Source organism: Sus scrofa, chromosome 4 (genome assembly GCF_000003025.6).
Source record: "Sus scrofa isolate TJ Tabasco breed Duroc chromosome 4, Sscrofa11.1, whole genome shotgun sequence".
Lineage (NCBI taxonomy): Eukaryota > Metazoa > Chordata > Mammalia > Artiodactyla > Suidae > Sus > Sus scrofa.
The window spans coordinates 29,021,843-29,041,161 of record NC_010446.5 but is presented as its reverse complement, the minus strand read 5'-3'; the positions used below and the strand labels follow the sequence as shown (position 1 = coordinate 29,041,161).

Here is a 19,319-nt window from a genome sequence, read left to right as displayed (position 1 = left end):
TATTTTTAAATTGCATACTGTTTTCTTTCCTAATTAGGAATTAATTTTGTCACAGTTATCACCATTTAATGGCTTCTAAGACATTTACAATGACTGATTTTTTACATCCATATTCTAGGAAACTCATATTAAGGTCAATATTTTGGGAAATAGGAAGTATTTATCTTATTTTCTTGACTAATAAGTATAGCAATGCAATCGAATGCTATAAGGTTAAAAGGACTTCATTACCAAGGAATGTTAGTGCAGCTAGAAAAGGACATTTCAGTATCAAGTCTAGATTTATTATGATAGTAATAGAAAACAAAGTTGTGCAGCATGTGCAAGGCAGTTTAAATAGAAATTATACTGGCTATTTTGTATTGGTAGCATTTTTATTTTAAAGATTACTCAGTGATCTTAATGTTCATAGAATAGAATGGTTTGGGGGATGGGTTATGCTTTAAAATTTAGATTAGCTTTAACAACTTTAAGATGAATTCTTTTAACATCTTGCATTTGTTTACAGAATATCTGTTTCAATTACTAATGCCTATGGTATGATGAATCATGCTATATTTCAGCATAGTAAAATAAACAGGTTTCAGCACTCTGTAATTTTTAACAGGTTAAATATACTCAAGGTGGACTTGAAAATCTCGAACTTTCAAGAAAGTATTTTGCACAGGCATTGAAACTGAACAACAGAAACATGAGAGCTTTGTTTGGACTTTACATGGTGAGTTGAGGTGCATGTTTAATGTTATTTCACGAAATGTCATTTCAAGTCCATTAACTATACCATTTAGTCACTTCCCTCTTTCATTTTTTTTTTTTTTTGTATTTCATTAATAAGCATATGGTTTTTTCCTGTAGTTAATTCTGAGCAATAGTTTGTAAGGCAGTTATATTTTTGAATGTTAATACATCCTAGCTATTTGACATTTCGTTGTGAATTATCTTTAATTATATCAGAATATCAATCTGCCCTTCTAAAATTAAGTAGTAACAGGTATCAAACCGTATTATGTGTTTCTTAATTGTTTTGATATTCTTAGATTTATGTCCAACATTATTGTATATCTTACCTTAAATACTATTCCATGAGATAGTTTTATTAAACTATGCCAATAAAAGACATAGTAGAAATAAAACCTCTAATGCCAAGTTAAAACTTTTTATGATATATAAACGCAGTTTGGAAATTTGTTTGTGGGAAGTATATAATTAAATATTTCCTTTGTTTATGTTTGCCAAATGATGAGCTTAGAAAAAGTCAATTAATAAAAGCTCTGGGAAATAGAGAGTGTGCTGAACTTGAGCATTTATATAAAATATGCTTCTTTCTACAGTCAGAATGACTAGAAAAATAAACTTATTTAATAGGCCAGTTCTTTGGAATTTTAATTTATCCTAGTTTTTTCTTGAACTTTTGGATGAATGTTTTGATGGGGCTCAGTGAAAAAAGAATTGACTGCAGAAATGGAGGCAGGAAGAAACATAAGTGAAATAAATTTCAGCAAAGAAATGGTAGACTATAATTGGAAAGCAGTTCAGAGGAATTTCAAAAAAATTTTTCCTGGATTCTACCAGTGCTCATTTTGGTAGCTTGTACATGCAGTAGCAGTGTCTCTTTTTACCATATAAATTCAATACTAATTGTAAAAATAGGTAACAATTTATTAATAATAGTAAAAATACATAGCGTTTTGTGTCAGATATTCTTATGAGTTCTATTTTTTTATTTTAAATTATTAAATCCTCATATCAGCTATTTGAGAAGGTACTGTTATTACTATTGTTTCACAAAAAGTGAAACTAAGACACAGTTCTTATTAATTTACCCAAGGATGGGCACAGCCACTAAGTGACTGGGCTGGGATTCCCAGGCAGTTGACTCCAGAGTCATTCTGTTAACCACTGCATTTTCTGAAATCCATACCAAAAAGGTAACATTAAGACATAGAAGTTTAAAAATCAGATTTTGGCATTTAAACTCCTTAGTGTTAGACTAGGAGACAGATGGAAAAAGCTAATAACACATGCAAGATATAAAAGAAACCACATGTACAGATGCTCTTAAGAATAAGATATTTTAAGTATAAGATAAAAATTATATCTTTCTCTTCCCAGAAAAACATAAATTTAAAAATTAACATGATTTTGAGGGTTTACAGATTCTTGCTTGAATCTCAGATTAACAGATCTCAGATTATTTAAATACATTTTTTTTTTTTTAATGAGAGGGTGATTCTAAACTGATGGCACACAGTTTAGAAACTCTTGATATAGTAAAAAAAGAAATAGATTGGAATCGATCTCTTTCTGTTTCCAAGACTTTTATTAGCTTACTTTGGTCAGGTCAGTTTACTCCTATGAAACTTAAGCTTTTTTTTTTTTCCACTTATTAATGTAAGAAGCTGAACTAAATTTTTCAGGTTCCTTATATTAATATTCAGTAATTCTATAATTTTGATATAGGAAAGCTAAATTCAGTAATTAGAAATAATACTAGTAATATCCTACAATATTTAAGTGATAATGGAATTTTCCTCTCAAAAGCTAATAAACTAGATAAATAATACAAATAATTTTAGATATTTAAGATATCCTTTATTTTTGCATTACTTTGGATTGTTCTCTATTTTAAAATGTTTTCATTTGTAAACACTAATAATTTTATTCAAATTTATTTTTTTGATGTTTCTTTTTTGTTTTTAGTCTGCAAGTCATATTGCTTCTAATCCAAAAGCAAGTGCAAAAACAAAAAAGGACAACATGAAATATGCTAGTTGGGCAGCTAGTCAAATAAACAGAGCTTATCAGGTTAGTATTGATAGTTTTATATTATCATATGGATCAGTTAACGTATTTCTTACTTGTATGTGTTTCTACAAACTACAGAGCCAGGTGTCTACTATTGGACCTTTGTGCCAATACATCTGAGTCTTTATCAGATGTATTTTAACCATGTAGAATTAACTTATAATTGTAGGATATTTTTTTTTTTTTTCTCAAAAGGAGTCTTTACTATTATAATCTCATGGTTAGCCTTACCATCTCAATTATAATTTTGGCAAAAAAAAAAAAAAAATCCTAAAGATCCAGAAAGGTTAAAACAGAGACAGATTGGGTATGTGAGTGTGTTATTAATCAGAGATTTCTCAAGTAATGAAAAAGGAGGAAGAAAAGCCTAGAAGTAAAGTAACTAATGAAAGTTATGTACTCTGCTTGCAGTCAGAAACTTCTCCACTCATTTCTTAGTTTTCTGAACCTCATTCGTAGGAGATTCTTCGGAAGACTCATGGAGAAACACATCTTAACATCTTACTTTTTTAACTTAGCCATCTACAACCTTTATATTTGAAGGACAGTTTGACTGTTTATACATCCTTTGGCTTTTAAATACTTTACCTAAATATTAAACATATTGTTCTATTTTTTTTAGGATAAAATATTGCTGTCAGGAAGTATGATGCCATCCTGATTTCCTTCTCTAATGAGTGACTTTAAACTTTTTGTCTGGTTGCCTCAAGGAATTTGTCTTTAAAATCCAGTTGTTTTGCTGTAATAATGTTTTGTTGATTATTCTTGGGTTGGTTCCCCCAATTACACAAGGGACCTTTTTGATACGTGGTTCAGTCCTTTTTTAATTTGAGGAAAGCTATGGTTAGAATTATGATTTAAAATACTTTTTTACTTGATTGCTTACCTTTTCTTTTTTTAAGTCTCCAATTATAAGCTTATTGGATCTTCTTTCCCATCTCCTACCTCATTCATTTTCTTTCAAATCCTTTTCTATCATTTTCTGTATTTTATTTTCTTCTTTTTCTCCTTAATATTTTTTATGGCGTTAATTCATACTCTTTTTTGTTTGTTTGTTTCCTGTATTTCAATAAGGTAATTTTTCTGGGGCTATTAGAAAGTTCTTTTTATGGTCTAAGTGAAGTTGAAAATAGGTCAGGGTAAGTTTGCTAGATTGAGCTTTATATGTATGCTTCCTCTTTGTTATGGAGAACTTAAATATGACTTCTCTATATATCTAGTCTTTCTTAGAATTAGGTCTGGTTCAAAATGATTTTTTTGGCTCCAACCCTCTGTTCTACCCTATGGGTCTACAAATCTTGAATTTTGAGGTGTTGTTCTCAGTTTTAAATGTTAGATTTTGTTGTGGTGGTTTTTTCTTCTGAGATTTGCTGCCTCTGAACATCACTACTTTCCTCTCCTCATTTCCAGCTCCTACCCTCAGTGTTTCTGCCCTGTTCAATTTGGTTTCAGTTTCTGGTATTTTTTCTTCAGTGTGAGGTTTTCCCCCTCCTGGAAGAGAGTGTCTACTGGAGATTTCACAGATTTGAGGTCTTAATTTATTAGGTTTATTTAATGTCATATTTGCACGCCGTTTTTCACTTATCTTTTTTTTCTTTCTCTCTCTCTTTTTTTTTTTTTTTTTCTTTTTGCCATTTCTTGGGCTGCTCCCGTGGCATATGGAGTTCCCAGGCTCGGGGTCGAATCGAAGCTGTAGCTGCTGGCCTACACCAGAGCCACATAAACGCGGAATCTGAGCTGTGGTGTAATTTGCAACCTACACCACAGCTCACGGCAACTCTGGATCCTTAACCCACTGAGCAAGGCCAGGGATCGAAGCCGCAACCTCATGGTTCCTAGTCGGATTCGTTAACCACTCAGCCACAACAGGAACTTCTCACACTTATCTTTGATTTGAGTCTTTGAGACTGTCCTGATTTTATAAGCCATTTGTAGATTGATCAGTTCAAACTTTTTCTTTTCTGTTGCTTATAGAGTATTAGGTTGTCCTTTTTTACATCTTCTTGTACCCCCACACGAGAACTTCTGTAGGTTCTGCTGCTGTTAGTGGTATAATAACATTTTCAGGTTTTAAAGGATTTTCTGCAATATAGTTTTTTTTTAAATAAGATACCCTTTTGGACTTGTTATTCTGGTTTTGGTTTTGGCATCGTTTATTTCTTTGTTTTTGTACTCCTGGTTGGGGAGAGTAAAACAATTCAATGCCTTCATGATCACACTATTTAAAGTCACTTTTATACATTTTTATTGTATATAATAGAGAATGTTCATTCTCTTGGTACATTATAAGTCAGAATATTTATAAATATTAGCTAGGCTGTCCCTCTTCAAATGCTGTTTGAGATAGGTCAGATCTGTAATGGGATTCCATCTGGTGTAGGCTTGTGTAGGTGCAAGGGGGGGTAGATTGTTTGCGATTTAAAGATAAGACTTGGATAATATGAAAATAGTGGTATGCAAATTACATCATTGTTTTTAAGATATTTTTGAGAAATAATTAGCTACTTAGTGCTTTTTTTAAACATGGCCTGACTATATTTCTTAAATCAATTTTTATTAACTTATACATAATAGAGAAAATGCAAATCATAAATGTACATTCTAGTGAATTACACAAGTGAACAAATTGAGGTCAATAAATAGAAGCATAACAGCACCCCCAAACTTTCATGGTGCCTTCTTTCAAATTCTATTCCTTCTATCCCCCTCAACAGTACTAATTTTTAATCTCACAGTTTTGGCTTTTTTTTTTTTTTTTTTTTTTTTTTTTGCTTTTTAGGGCCGTGCCCGCAGTATATGGAAGTTACCAGGCTAGGGGTCAGACTGGAGCTACAGCTGCCAGCATACACCACAGCTCATGGCAATGCTGGATCCTTAACCCACTGAGCGAGGCCAGAGATTGAACCCGCATCGTCATGGTTACTAGTCAGATTGATTTCTGCTGCACCACAACTCCACTTTTGGCTTTTTTTGAGCTTTGTAGAATCATTATAACATTGTCTGGCTTATTTCACTATATATGAGATTTATCCTTGCTAAATCTGTAGTTCATGCATTTTCATTGTAGTTCATGTATATGAATATACTATGATTTATTACTCAGTTGTTGATAGACATTTGGATTATTTCCTGTTTGGGGCAATTATGAATAATACTACACCGAAAGTGCTGTACAAGTTTTTGGTGTATATGTATATGTACTTCTGATGAGTGTATACCTTTGGGTGGAAATACTGAGTCATTAGATGTACGTATATCTAACTGTAGTAGATATACTACAAAAATTGTAGTGGATATAATACAAAAACTAAAGCTAGGTTTCCAAATTACTTGTTTATAATCCAACCAGCAATATTTGAGTTTTCATAGTTCTATGTTTTCACCAACACTTCCTTCAGTTGTAGTTATAGCCATTCTGATATGTGTTATAGTGGTATCTTCATAGTTTTATTTTGCCTCTCCCTTATGACCAATGAAGTTGAATATGTTTTCTCATGTTTGTTGGCCACTTGGCTATCTTTCATGAAGTCTGTGTTTTTCATTGGTTTATGACGTTTTTTTTTTTTTTCAGTGCTTGGCATATGGGCCTTTTGTTCATTATATATGTAGCAAGACTTTTTAACTCCTTGGTTGCAGTCACTATGATTTTGAAGAACAAAAGTTCTGGAGATTATGTTCAACCTAATCATTTATTTCCTTTATGGTTTGTGCATTTTGTGTTGTTTAGGAAATCATTTGCTACTGATGGTTATGAAGGTAATCTCGTCTCTTTGGAGTTTTGTTTTTTTGTTTTTTTCTTCTACTTTTCACATTTAAATCCACAGTCCATTTAGACCTTATTTTTATGTATGCTGTGAAATAGGAGTCAATCCTCCACCCCACCATGTAGCTTTCCACTGTTTCTGTCCATCTCTCTTCTGTCATGAAACCCATCCTATGGAAAGTAGTACCTTGTCGTAGTTGAGAGAAGAACATGGGTAATAAATAGATCTGTATCATCTGGCTTCAAAGTTTGCCTCTGACATTTGTTAGTTATATGGCCTTGTAAAAATTACATGCCATCTCTGGGCCTAGCTTTTCATCTGCATGATGAATATAATGAAAGTGGGCTAGCTTTTCATCTGCAAGATGGATATGTTAAAAGTTTTCTGAGAATTAAAGGAGTCGATGCATACTTTTCACTGAAGCACAGTAATACACATTGTATTGTATTTACTAATTACATGATCTAAGTTCTTTTTATTATGTCTGCTATATTTATTGTAATCATAGTAATATTAACAACAATAACAGTTATAATAGCAGACATAGAAAATTTATTATAAGGTTACTTTTGTTGTTTTGCGTGCAAATGAGGAAATTAAGGCATGAAAAAGTAAAATAACTCTTTCTGAGATGACATAATTGGTTAATGACAGAGCTTTTTTCAAATCTAGGCAGGCTGAACACCAAAGTTGATGCTCCTAATGCCCACAATATACTGCCTGTATAAAGACATGTCAAGTATAAATGTATTTAAAACTGTAATTATGGTTTTTAACTCCCTTCTTATTTTCTCATGTGAACAATTGATATTCTGCCCTCACTTGTTTCCTTTCTCCTTTCAGACTCAAAGCTCTCCATAGTAACTAAATTAAGAATTTCATTTTGTTTGGGCCTTTGTTTGCTTTTTAGGGCTGCACTTGCGGCATATGGAGGTTCCCAGGCTAGGGGTTGAATCAGAGCTGCAGCTGCTGGCCTACACCACAGCCACAACAATGCAGGATCCAAGCCTCATGTGCAACCTGCACCACAGCTGACGGCAATGCCAGATCCTTTAACCCAATGAGCAAGGCCAGGGATCAAACCCACAACCTCATGGTTACTAGGCAGATTCGTTTCTGCTGCACCATGATGGGAACTCCTAATTTTTAATTTTTTTATGACCACATCCACAAAAATATGAAAGTTCCCAGGCTAGGGATGGAATCTGAGTCACAGCTACAATCTACACTGTAGCTATGGCAATGCTGGACCCTTTAACTCTCTGCTCTGGCCTGGGGATTGAACCTGCCTCCCCACTGCAACCCAAGCTGCTACAGTCAGATTCTTAACCCACTGTGCCATAGCAGGAACTCCTTGTTTGACCTTTTTTTTTTGTTTTCCCCTGTCTCTTCAGTAATGCAAGACCAGACAAAATAGCCTTCCCTGCCTTATGAGATGCACTGTAGCACCAGATATGAATCCGTCATTTCAGTATTTTAAAACCATTGCCGTAGAGCCAATCTCTATGCTTTAGTAATATTTGCTGTCCTTGCCATTCTTTTTAAAATTTTTTAAAAATTGTATCTTATTAGATCTCTTTTCATAGACTTATTTTATAAAGTCTCAGTGTTCTTTGGAAAGAGCTCTGAGAGTATCATTTGTGCTCTTCAGTCTTGAGTTTTGCACCATAAACTCCGTAGTACCTAGTGATGTTTTACATTTACACATGTTTTCTGAAGGTGTGATTTGCTCTATTTTTTTTTTTTTTTTTGTGACTCTAAGGAAAGGATAGTACAAGGGATTTTTGTCAGTTTCTGTCATTTTGGATACCACCCCAAGAAGATAACACATCTCTCAATTTATAATGTTAGAGTTCTGTATAGCAGCCTGAAATACCCCTCAACTAGGAGTCACCCATCATGCAAAATTTATTTTTGCCTCTGGATACTAGTAACAGGTTTTAAATAAAATATTTTGGTGCTTTTGAAGTTTTCATATCTGTACTTTTTTACAGAGGTTCTTGATTTTCTTACTGTGTCATATTTCATAAATATTTCTATTCATTGCCTTTTGCTAACATAATGGTTTAAAATAATGACTTATTTACTTATGAATCTGTCAGTATCATGTAGGCTTTGGCTCTGCGAGTCTGTACTGGGCTTATTTATGTATATGCCTTATGCTTGTGATTGATGGCCTCACTTAAATATCTGATGGTTGGCTATTGGTCAGCTAGGAGTGCTGGACCTTGTAGTTTCTCATTTGGGCATGCTAACTTGGGCTTATTCACATGGTGGTCTCAAGTTTTCAAGAGCACCAAACAGGCAAACTCCAGTGCAGGAGGGTATTTTTGAGTCTCTGGTGTGTCTCATATTGCTAATATTCCATTGAACAAAACAAGTCACATGATCAACCCAGATTCAGAGGATATAGTATTTTACCTCTCAATGGGAAGGGAAATATGTGGTCATTTGGTAGTTTACTATATCTTTGTATAATTCTATAGTTCCATCCATCTGTTTTTATTTTGACTTTTTCTTGCCACCCCCATGGCATAGGAAAGTTCCCAGGCCAGGGCTTGAATCTGAGCCTCAGCTGTGACCTGTGCTGCAGCTATTGCAACACCAGATCCTTTAACCCACTGCTCCAGGCTGGGAATCAAACCCATGCCTCCCCAGAGACTCAGGTCACTGCAGTTGGATTCTTAACCCACTGAGCCACTGCAGGAACTCTGCCTTTTTCTTTTTATCCACTTTATTGAGGTATAATTTACATACAGTAACACAAATACATTTTAACTGTACAGTTGAGTTTTGACAAATGTATACTCCTCTCTCACCACTACCCCATTCAAGATACACAGTTTTCATCAGCCCAGAAAGTTCCCCTCTACCACTTTGCAGTCAGCCTCATTGCACATTGCAGACAAGCACTGATTGGATTTTCATCACTATAAATTAGTTTTGCCTGTACTAGAACTTTATATATAAATGAGATCATAGGTTATATACTCCTTTGTGCCTGGCTTTTTTCACTCAGCATGTTTCTGAGACTCATTCATCCACTGTTCCATTTTATTTATCTTACTACTTTTCCATCCATATTTTCCACAAAATTATGTAAATTTGTGAATATTAGCCCAACTTATCCTGGCTATCACAATGGATAAGTCATTGACCTTTGAATGTGATAAGCAATTTTTTATTATTTGAATGTCCTTTCTGGTCAGTTTTCTTTAAGATCCAACAGGGAATTATGAAAAAAGAGTTTACTTAAGCAAAATCTAACTATATGAAAATTAAAATGCGTAATTTGTGATTTATGTGGAAAGTTAGAACTTTGAAAGTGACATTTTAGTAATTAGATAAATATCTGGGATCTAATTTAGAACTTTGTGACAGGTCTAGGCATATAAACAAGTGTAAAGTATATAATAAACATTCCTTATTCCTTATTTTATTATTTTTCTAGATATTTAAAAATTAGAGAAAATGAGATTTTTGTAAGAACTGCTTTCTTTGTTTCTACTTAATAATGAAACAGAATATGGCTACTACTTGCTCTTCATTTAGGTAATTGGTTTAGCATGTTCAGTAGAAGCAAGCAAGTTTGATTAATGCTCATGAAAAACTTTAATGTGAACCTACTCACAATAATTTTCCAGATAAATGCTTCTTTGGGACTCTGTTAAATTCGTCTGTGCTAGTGATCCATATGTTATTTATGATTGCAGAAGTGATTCTGTTACTATCCTTTTGGGAAATGGAAAATTAAATCATGATTTGAGGGGAAAAATAGGATTCCGGCTTAATCAGTTAAATTGCCATATAATGTAGAATAGACAAAATAATTGCATGTCAGGTAAAATTCGAAGTGATAGATTTATATATCTAACTTTCTTTTTATTTGTTCTGACACAAATAAGTTAGTTTGGTTTATTTTAAATTGTATTGGTTGTCAGTAGTGTTGATACACAATCTTAGGTGATTTTTAAGAATAAGCTAATTTTAAAAATCACAAATTTATATTTTTTTATTACATTTAAGTAGAAACTAAGAAAAATGATTCATTTAAAAATACTTGCTGTGTCTTCAGCTCTACACAAGTTTTTCATTTTTTACTTTGCTGTTTAAAAAATTATATGTTCTCTTTTGTACCCCCTCCCTGAACCCATCAAAAGATTTTTCTTAGAATTAGACCTTTAAGCATCTGATTAGGAACATTCCTGTTTACTTTTGATAGGCAGTGGTAAAAGAAAAGGCTTTCTGTTCTTGGTAAGACCTTGTGGAAGTAAACTTATCAACTGGGTAATAGGAACAATAATAAGTGCACTCCACATCTTTTACTCACTGTGGGGAATTATAAAAAGGCAAAGTTTTAAATATGGTGTTGCTGTTACCATATTTTGTAATTATGACCTGTATATTCAGCATTTGAATTCTTTACATTCGTAATGTCTTATGAATGGCTAAGTGATCTTGATTCTTATGAGAAGCTTTTCTTTTTCTATGGCATTTCCTTTAGAAATCAAGATTCAGCCACAGAAGCTAATGGTTTAGGAAGTAGGAGACTCAATGTTAAGCTGCTGTCAGAGAGGTCAGAGGCAGGTTACCAATTCCTGAAGCCTATTGCTTCTATGATGTTACCTGTGCGTGATCACTTAATCTTTCACAACAGGTCACAAGAAGTTTGCCAAATTAAGTTAATTACAAAAGAGAAGGAACACATCATAAATCAAGTACTAAGTACTTAAGACAGCATTGGTATTTGAAACAAAGATCAGTCACTTGAAAGTATATTGATTGCTTAGATATTAGCTGGAAAATGCTATATGTTGCTACTACCAAAATGTTAATCAGTACTTTAACCAAGGGAAAAAGAGATAATATAGATATAATAAACCTTCCCCTATCTTTACAAGGAGCACTAGTAAGTCTGTACTGTTAAGTCAAACTGATAAATGATGGGAATTGTCAGTCTAGTTAGAAAACTCATTTTGAAATCAGCATGGGGTATTCAACAGTGTTTCCCCCACGGATTATGCACTGTACTGAATTTAATATGCCATGAATTTGCTTTTAAATATGCAAAGATAGTATTTATGCAGTATATTTTGTTTGTATTATAAAATCCAGTCCTTGTTTGGTGTTATAAATTATGACTTATTAACTAGAAGTGCATATTTTAGAACATGTTTCTATCATTTTCATATGTAGCATAAGCTAGTTCTTTACAGCAGAAACTTAATATTATCTAGTTAACTAATAAATCTGGAAAGTTTTCAAAAATTGCAACCTACTGTAAATAATGTAGAGAAATCTTACAACTTGAAAATGTTAATAAAAGTACTTTAGTAAAAAAAAAGAAAGAAAAAAGAGGAAAAACTCTTTTTACCATTGGAATTGTAAAAATTCGTTTAGAAGTCACACAGGAAGAAATGGTTCATATTCCTACGTAAATATGAGCTAAATTTCATTTCTAAATTATGCTTTTTATTTTATGAAGATTTTCTGGTATGAGTTGGAAGGACAGTTTGAAAATCAAATTAATGTTTTCATAGGTTTTACCACTACTTTAAACATTTAAAGTGGCCAGTTTTGCAGGGAAATTTTTTATATACCTCAATTGAAAATGAAAACAATGAAAATGTTTTTAAAACCCAAGTTTTCTTTTTATTGAAGAAAAAGGATATATTTGATTTCATGCTAGTGACAAAATAATGTTAACGCTCATTAACAATTTGAAGGTAAGATTGTGATTTTGAACTTGCCACTGAAATTGAGCCTAATTGCATTTTTTAAAAAATTAGTTTGCAGGTCGAAGTAAGAAGGAAACCAAATACTCTCTCAAGGCAGTTGAAGATATGTTGGAAACACTGCAGATCACCCAGTCTTAAGGTTTCAAAAACTCTTTCACGTTACATTTCTCCCCTGCAAAATTGAACTCACTGGCTTGTGACTTATTTACTAATGCCAGTGCTATTTATATACTGATTTTTTGTTAAGAAGGCAGTTGTAAAGAGTGTGTTTATATAAGCCTAAAATGCCATTTACTGCTATGCAGGAATATGTGGAAAATCCATGAAAGAGATTTAGCAAGATTCTTACTGATTGTACATCATTCTTGCGCGTCACACATAAATAATTGCTTTTAAACCACAGTCTTATATAGAAATAACCTTGTTAAATAAACTGATAATTTATTGAACTTACATGTGAAAATTCTAGATTTTTCTGTTTTACTCAAATAGTGAAAATACTGTTTTTTAACTCAGTTTCTAGTTAACTCTTCTTGTGATAGTAAATAAATAGTGTATATAGCTGAGAAGTAAAACGCCAGCAAATTATTTTCATTGTCTTTATAGTGTCAGGTTTCACTTTGCATTCCAGTGGACTTTTATTTAATGTTATTCTGATAAATCTCTCTTAAAATAATGTGATTTTCCAAAGATCAGCACTGTCTTTTTACAAAATTTTTGTTTTGCTATAGGACATAATTGAAATTTTTTACCTATAAAATAGTTTAAGGTTCACATATGCTATGATATTCAAACTTAACCCTTATGAAAGTTATGTTTAGCCATCTTTCAACGGTAAATTATGTAAAAAGCTATTTAGAGAGCATAGCGAATTGGGATAAAAGGGGTTTCAGTGGCTTAGTTTTTTTTTTAACTTTAAAGAAAAATAAGAATAAATCTAAACTATCTTTAGAAGCAAAATTTTTAAAATTCTCTTATCTCATTACCTTCTTAGTAATAATTAGAATTTTTTCTTCCCTTTTCTTCTCTTTTCATAATAAACAATCATTAACGCTACCTTTAGTTTACATGTTTAATAGACTAGAAAGAACTTTGAGAATTCTTTTCAGACACAAATCATTTTTTAAAATAGATAATTGTTCATTCAAGGCAAATATAATTAGTATTAGTTTGTAATTTCTATATATATTACATGTATAAATATATATAAATATTAGTTAATTACTAACATTATATAGAAATCTGGCATAGTTATAATTGCTGGATTTGAGCAAATGGGGATCATGAAAGAACTGACAACCTGCAAGTCTTAAGGAGTAAAACTATTGTCAGTATCAGCTTTTTTAACCTTTTGAGTAATTCTCTTAGTAAATTATTCTCCACATCTAGTCTAATTTCTTTAATTTTGCAGTTTTTTTCATTTTATTTCTCCATGAGTAATGGCAGATGTGAAATAACTCTTCCCAAACTAAAATAATTCCTATCAGCTAATCTTTGTTATCACAAGATACACTATTTTTGCCCATGAATTTAGTAACCATTTTTAACATAGTCAGTCATTTCAGATTTGTTAGCTGTAAGGAAAATTGTGCCACATATTGTTCCACTACCTTTCTTCCCTTTAATCTCCTCCCTTGAGTCATAGAGCAGTGTTTACTTTAGCAGTATTTGTCTTAATAAGTAATTTAGTGTCCCTCATAACTGTCAGCCTTAGTTTCACTTTAGTTTTTCTAATTTTAATATCTCCTTGCTAGGAATTTTTTAAATTTATCACATACTTGTTAATGTATAACAATGTATAATTTATAAACTTCAATTTAAATGTAATGATAATCTCATTGTGGCAGACAGTTGCCTACCTGAATGCTTTATCTCCTTCTTCCTTGTATCCTTTATTATTCAGGAAAAAGCATAGATCCCTGTTCCTTCAGGAGGTTAGATCCTTATCCGTTATCCCAGCCCCAGGGAAAGTATCGTGATTGATCTAAAACTGAAATAGTTTTGTTCCTTGTAGTCTGCGATATGCAAGGCAGAACTTTTTGCATTGAAGGAGATACTCCATGTTTGTGCTAGCTAATATGGTAGCCACTAGTCATATGCGGCTATTGAGCACTTGAAGTGTATCCAAGACAACTGAAAAATCAAATTTTTAATTTAATTTTAATAGCTGCATGTGACTTGTGGCCACCATATTGGAAAGTGCAGATATCCAAAGTGTGGGGCCTGTTACCTAATTAGGGTTGATGAAATGAACAGAAGCCTATTGGGAAGAGCCTTGATTTCAGATGAAAAAGTCATAAAGGTTTATAAGCTGAGGCTTTCTGCCTCTTCTGACCATGAATACCAACAAAAGGCCCGGAGGTATAATAGCCATCTTATACCATGAAATAACAAATATGAAAATGAAAGCTGCATATCAAAGATGGTTCCATAGAAAGATTAGGGGGACTGGGTCCCTGATGGCATTATTGAACACCTGAACCCACAAGAACAGTTGCCAGCTTCTGCACTAACTAACTGAAAAGAAAAAAATAAACAAAAAACTCTTGATTGCTAAATTATTGTTTGGATTTTCTGTTACTTTAGTCATATGTGTTTCTGACTAACATGTCCACCATTAAACTTTTTTCTTTTTAACAAATAAAAACTCCTATTTTAGACATGGTTAGAGAAGCTGTTTCAGATTTTGATGATTTAAAGTTAAGTAGATAATTACATATAACCACAGAAGTAATATCTGGTACTAACTCAGCACCTAGTATCTAAGCCAGCAGCAGTAAGAGAAAAGGGATCTTTAGAACTTTTTTCTTTGTCTTTTAAGGGCCACACCCATGGCACATGGAAGTTCCCAGGCTAGGGGTCAAATCAGAGCTGTAGCAGCCAACCTACACCACAGCCGCAGCAACTCAGGATCTGAGCCGCATCTGTGACCTACACCACAGCTCACAGCAATGCTGGATCCTTAACCCACTGAGTGAGGCCAGGGATAGAATTCGCATCCTCATGGATATTAGTTGGGTTTGTTAGCGCTGAGCCATGAAACACTGGGAACTCCCTAGAACATTTTTAATCATAAGAATATATTGACTTGGGAACAGAGGAGGATATAGAAAAAATAGAAATGAAAAATTAGTATTTCAGTATGCTGAAGCATATATATATATTTTTATATATATAATTTTTTTTTTCCTGTTCTTGCAGCATGTGGAAGTTCCCGGGCCAGGGATTGAACCCACACCACAGCAGCAACCCAAGCTGCTGCAGTGACAACACCAGATCTGTAACCTGCTGTGCCACAGTAGAACTCCTGAAGCATGCAAATTTATTAGCAAATATTTCTAAGAATCTTTTTCTTCTAATGCTCTTATCCATTCTCAAAGCAACTTCATTTTACTTAAGTTTATAGAACTATAGGAGTTTAGAAAGGATTTCAGGGCGATCTGATTGTACTTCTTTTTGAAATGAGAAAGTGAGATTCTGAGAAATTAAGCTCTTCTGTGCCACAGGAGTGAATAGGACCAGTATGTCAGGGTTCCCAAGTCATTGTTCTTTCTGTATATTCTAAGACATATGTCTAGTCTGTGATACTTTGTTCCTGTTTTAGTGTGACAAAAATGAGAGCCAGATATATCCAAGGGACATTATTTGTTAGTAGAGCAAGGACTAGAATTCAGATTTTTCTACTTGTAAAACAATGGTTTTTAATTAAATTGAATTTAAACTAAATTATTCATTAACCATGTTACTTCATTTATAGTCAATTTGAGAACAATCTCACACTATTTAGAACTATTTCAAACCTCTTTCGCTTTGAACCTATGATTTATCCTATCTCTTAGCTCATTCTTGGCAAGTAACCTCTTTTATAGACTAAATTGTGCCCCCTAACCTAAATTTCATATTTGAAGTTCTAGCCCTTGGTGCCTTCGAATGTGACTTGACCTGGAGATAGAGTCTTTAAAGTGGTCATTAAGTAAAATTAGGTCATGTTAGTGAGGCCTAATCCAATATGACTGATATCTTTATAAGGAGAGAGTAGGACATACAGAGGAAGGACCACAGGAAGATGAAGAGAAGACGTCCATCTACAAGCCAAGGAGCATTTCCTCAGAAGAAACGAACCCAGCTGACACCTTGACTTCTGGCTTTTAGAACTGTGATGAAATAAATTTCTGTTGTTTTAAGACACCCAGTCCTCCGTGTACTTTATTGAGGCAGCCCTAATTAACTAATATAGCTATCTTAATATTTCACATAGAAAAAGAGAAGTCATCAGGTAAAATACATGCTTTGTATCAGACATTCTTATGCCAACTTCACCTGTTTTCTCTTACAATAAAAGAAAGTTGCTTCTACCCTTTTCTGAGCTATTTCCTACCACTTTCTCTTTTTTTAATGCTTTATGCTCCTTCAGTTTCATGGATTTGCCACACTTTCATATATTGCAGAGCTTCCTGACTTCCCCAAAACTTTATCACTTTTCTTTACACTGTCCTTAAACTGTTTCTTTTCGTTATCTCTTCTCTTTTTTATTTCAACTCCTATTAACACTAAAATATGCTCAGTTTGCTACCACTTTTAAAAATATCTTTCTTCATTTCCACAATCCCCCTCCAGCTACTGCCCATTTCTATTTTTTATAACCAAATATCTTCCTTGTCTAAACTCATGTCTGTTTTCCCATTCTTTAAATTGTTCTAATCTGGGCTTCCCCATACCCCCTGCATTGTTCCTTTGAAATAGTTTAGTTCCGTGTCACCAATCTAGTGGACATATTCAGTCTTTTAAATCATGACCATGTTCCATCTATTTGATGCTCTGTTATAATCTCAGATCTATGCATTTTTCTCCATTTCTATTGCTGCCACCACCCTAGACCAAGCTACCATTATCTGACCTCTGAACTGTAACAATGGCTATATAGTGCCTTTACTTCCCCAGTCCATTTGTTACTACAATTGGAATATGAAAAAAATCATTAATAATGCCTTTTACTTTCCTCTCTTTAAAACTCTTCAGTTTTTCTCATTTGTTGCTTTAAACATTACCCTTTAGGTTCTATGTAGTATCAGAACCAGGAAGGAAGATTTGGATTTTCTTAATTGTGAACTATCTTTCTATGCTCTTCCCCTTTATTTTTAATTTAACTACACTTAAATTCCATGGCCTTCTTATGCTTCTTTTTCTCCACAAAGTTTGTACTCATTATGTTCTTCGTATAAAACAAAGCCTTCCTTGACTCATCTTTCAGAGGTCATACCCCTTTTTTTTCTACTGTTATTTTTTTAAAATATTTCGTTTTTAAAATACCTTAAGACCCACAAGAAATTGCTAGAAGCATGTACCAGCTTCTCCCTGTTATGTAACCTTAGTATATTGTCAGACCAAGGAATTGACATTGTAGCAATACTGTTAACTCAGGTACAGACTTCATTCAGATTTCACAATTTTTACATGCTTTTTTTTTTGTTTATGAAGTGTTAACGTGTAGATTTTTGTTAAAATCACCACAATCAGTATATAGAATATATATCATAAAGGAACTTATTGCTACTCCTTAGTAACCTCCTCACCCAACTGCAGTGCCTCCTGTCCACTGATCTTTATCACTATAATTTTGTCACTGTAAGAATGTCATATCAGTGGAGTCATTCGGTTTGTAACTCTTTGAGACTGGCTTCTTTCACTCAGCATATTGCCCTGTCATATAGCTCTGTCAGTGTTGTATGTGTCAATAGTTTGTTTCTACTAGTATTGCATTGTATGGATGTATCATGGTCTGGTGATCCATTCACCATAAGAAGATATTTCGGTGTTTACACAAGTGCAGTTTATTCCAGTTATTGCAAGGCTCTTGCTTTAGTATTTGAAAATTGGTCAATGTAATTCATCATATTAAGATAATAAGAAAAACCACACGATCATATCAATTGATATAAAAAAGAAGCATTTGACAAAATTCAACACCCATTTATGATGAACAAAATCAAACTCAGCAATGAAAGGAAACCACCTCAAACTGATTAAAAAATATCTACAGAACTTATATCCAGCATGGTACTTGATAAAAGATTAATCACATTCCTCTAAGATGGAAACAAGACAAGGATAGGCACTCACCACATCTATTCAACATATATTTGATGACTTAGCTAGTGCAGTAAGTTTAAAAAAAGAAAAAGGACATAAAAGACATACAGGTTAGAAAGGAAGAAGCAAAAGGTCTTCTCTTTACAGATAACCTGTTGGCCTGCATATAAACTTCCAGGATATCTCCAAGAACATCCTGGAACAAATAAGTGAGTTTAGCAAGATCACAGAATAATTTAACAACAGATCCTACTTTTGTATGCTAGCAATAAAGACGTTACCATTTACAGTTGCTGACAAAATACAATATTAGGTATACATTTAAGGAAACAGGATATGTTTGCTGAAAACTACCATTGCTAATGAAAGAGCTAAATCGAAGAGAACATATTTATAGATTTGGAGGAAACATAGTAAAGATGTCATTTGTCCCCCAGATGATCAATCTAGTTAACACAGTTAATGTCAGAATCTCAGAAGGAGTCTTTGTGGACAAACTTTCTAAAATTCATATAGAAAGGCAGAGGAATCAGAATAGATAACACAATTCTGAAAACGATAGGCTGCAAGATAGCAAGACTTGTGTACCTAAAGTAGTCAGGAAAGTGTAGTATTACTGATTATGTGGCCTTGTTGGAGTGATAGACCAATAAAACAATGGGATAGAATACAGGGTCCAGAACACACTATATTACAAGCATGGCAAATTAATTTTTGAGAAAGGTCTTTAGGCAATTTAGTGGAGGATTTGTGGGGGGACAACTGAATGTTAAATAGTGTGGAGACAGTTGAAAATTTATAGCCAAAAAAACCCTTCAACCTAGACCTCACACCTTAAAAAATATTAATTTGAAATTGGTTGTGTATTTAAATGCGATATGTGAAACAAATTTTTAGGAAGAAGAAAGCGTACGGAGAAATC

At 33.2% G+C, this 19,319-nt stretch overlaps 1 protein-coding gene across 12 annotated transcripts in view; it reads left to right on the top strand.

Annotated features, from left to right (window-relative positions):
• Positions 1 to 19,319, top strand: part of EMC2 (ER membrane protein complex subunit 2) — a 98,153-nt gene that overhangs the window by 38,109 nt on the left and 40,725 nt on the right. For 2 of the 12 annotated variants that reach the window (XR_002343156.1, XR_002343157.1), the window contains exons 10-11: positions 608 to 718; positions 2,701 to 2,805. Coding sequence is in view for 10 of the 12 variants with exons in the window: in XM_021089016.1 (XP_020944675.1) it covers positions 608 to 718; positions 2,701 to 2,925 (336 nt within the window). In the remaining 2 variants the exon portion in view is untranslated. Of the gene's footprint in view, positions 1 to 607; positions 719 to 2,700; positions 5,470 to 6,376; positions 11,914 to 12,358; positions 12,771 to 15,508; positions 16,496 to 19,319 lie in introns of those variants that run through there. The other 10 variants (XM_021089015.1, XM_021089018.1, XM_021089020.1 and 7 more) reach the window with 10 other exon arrangements.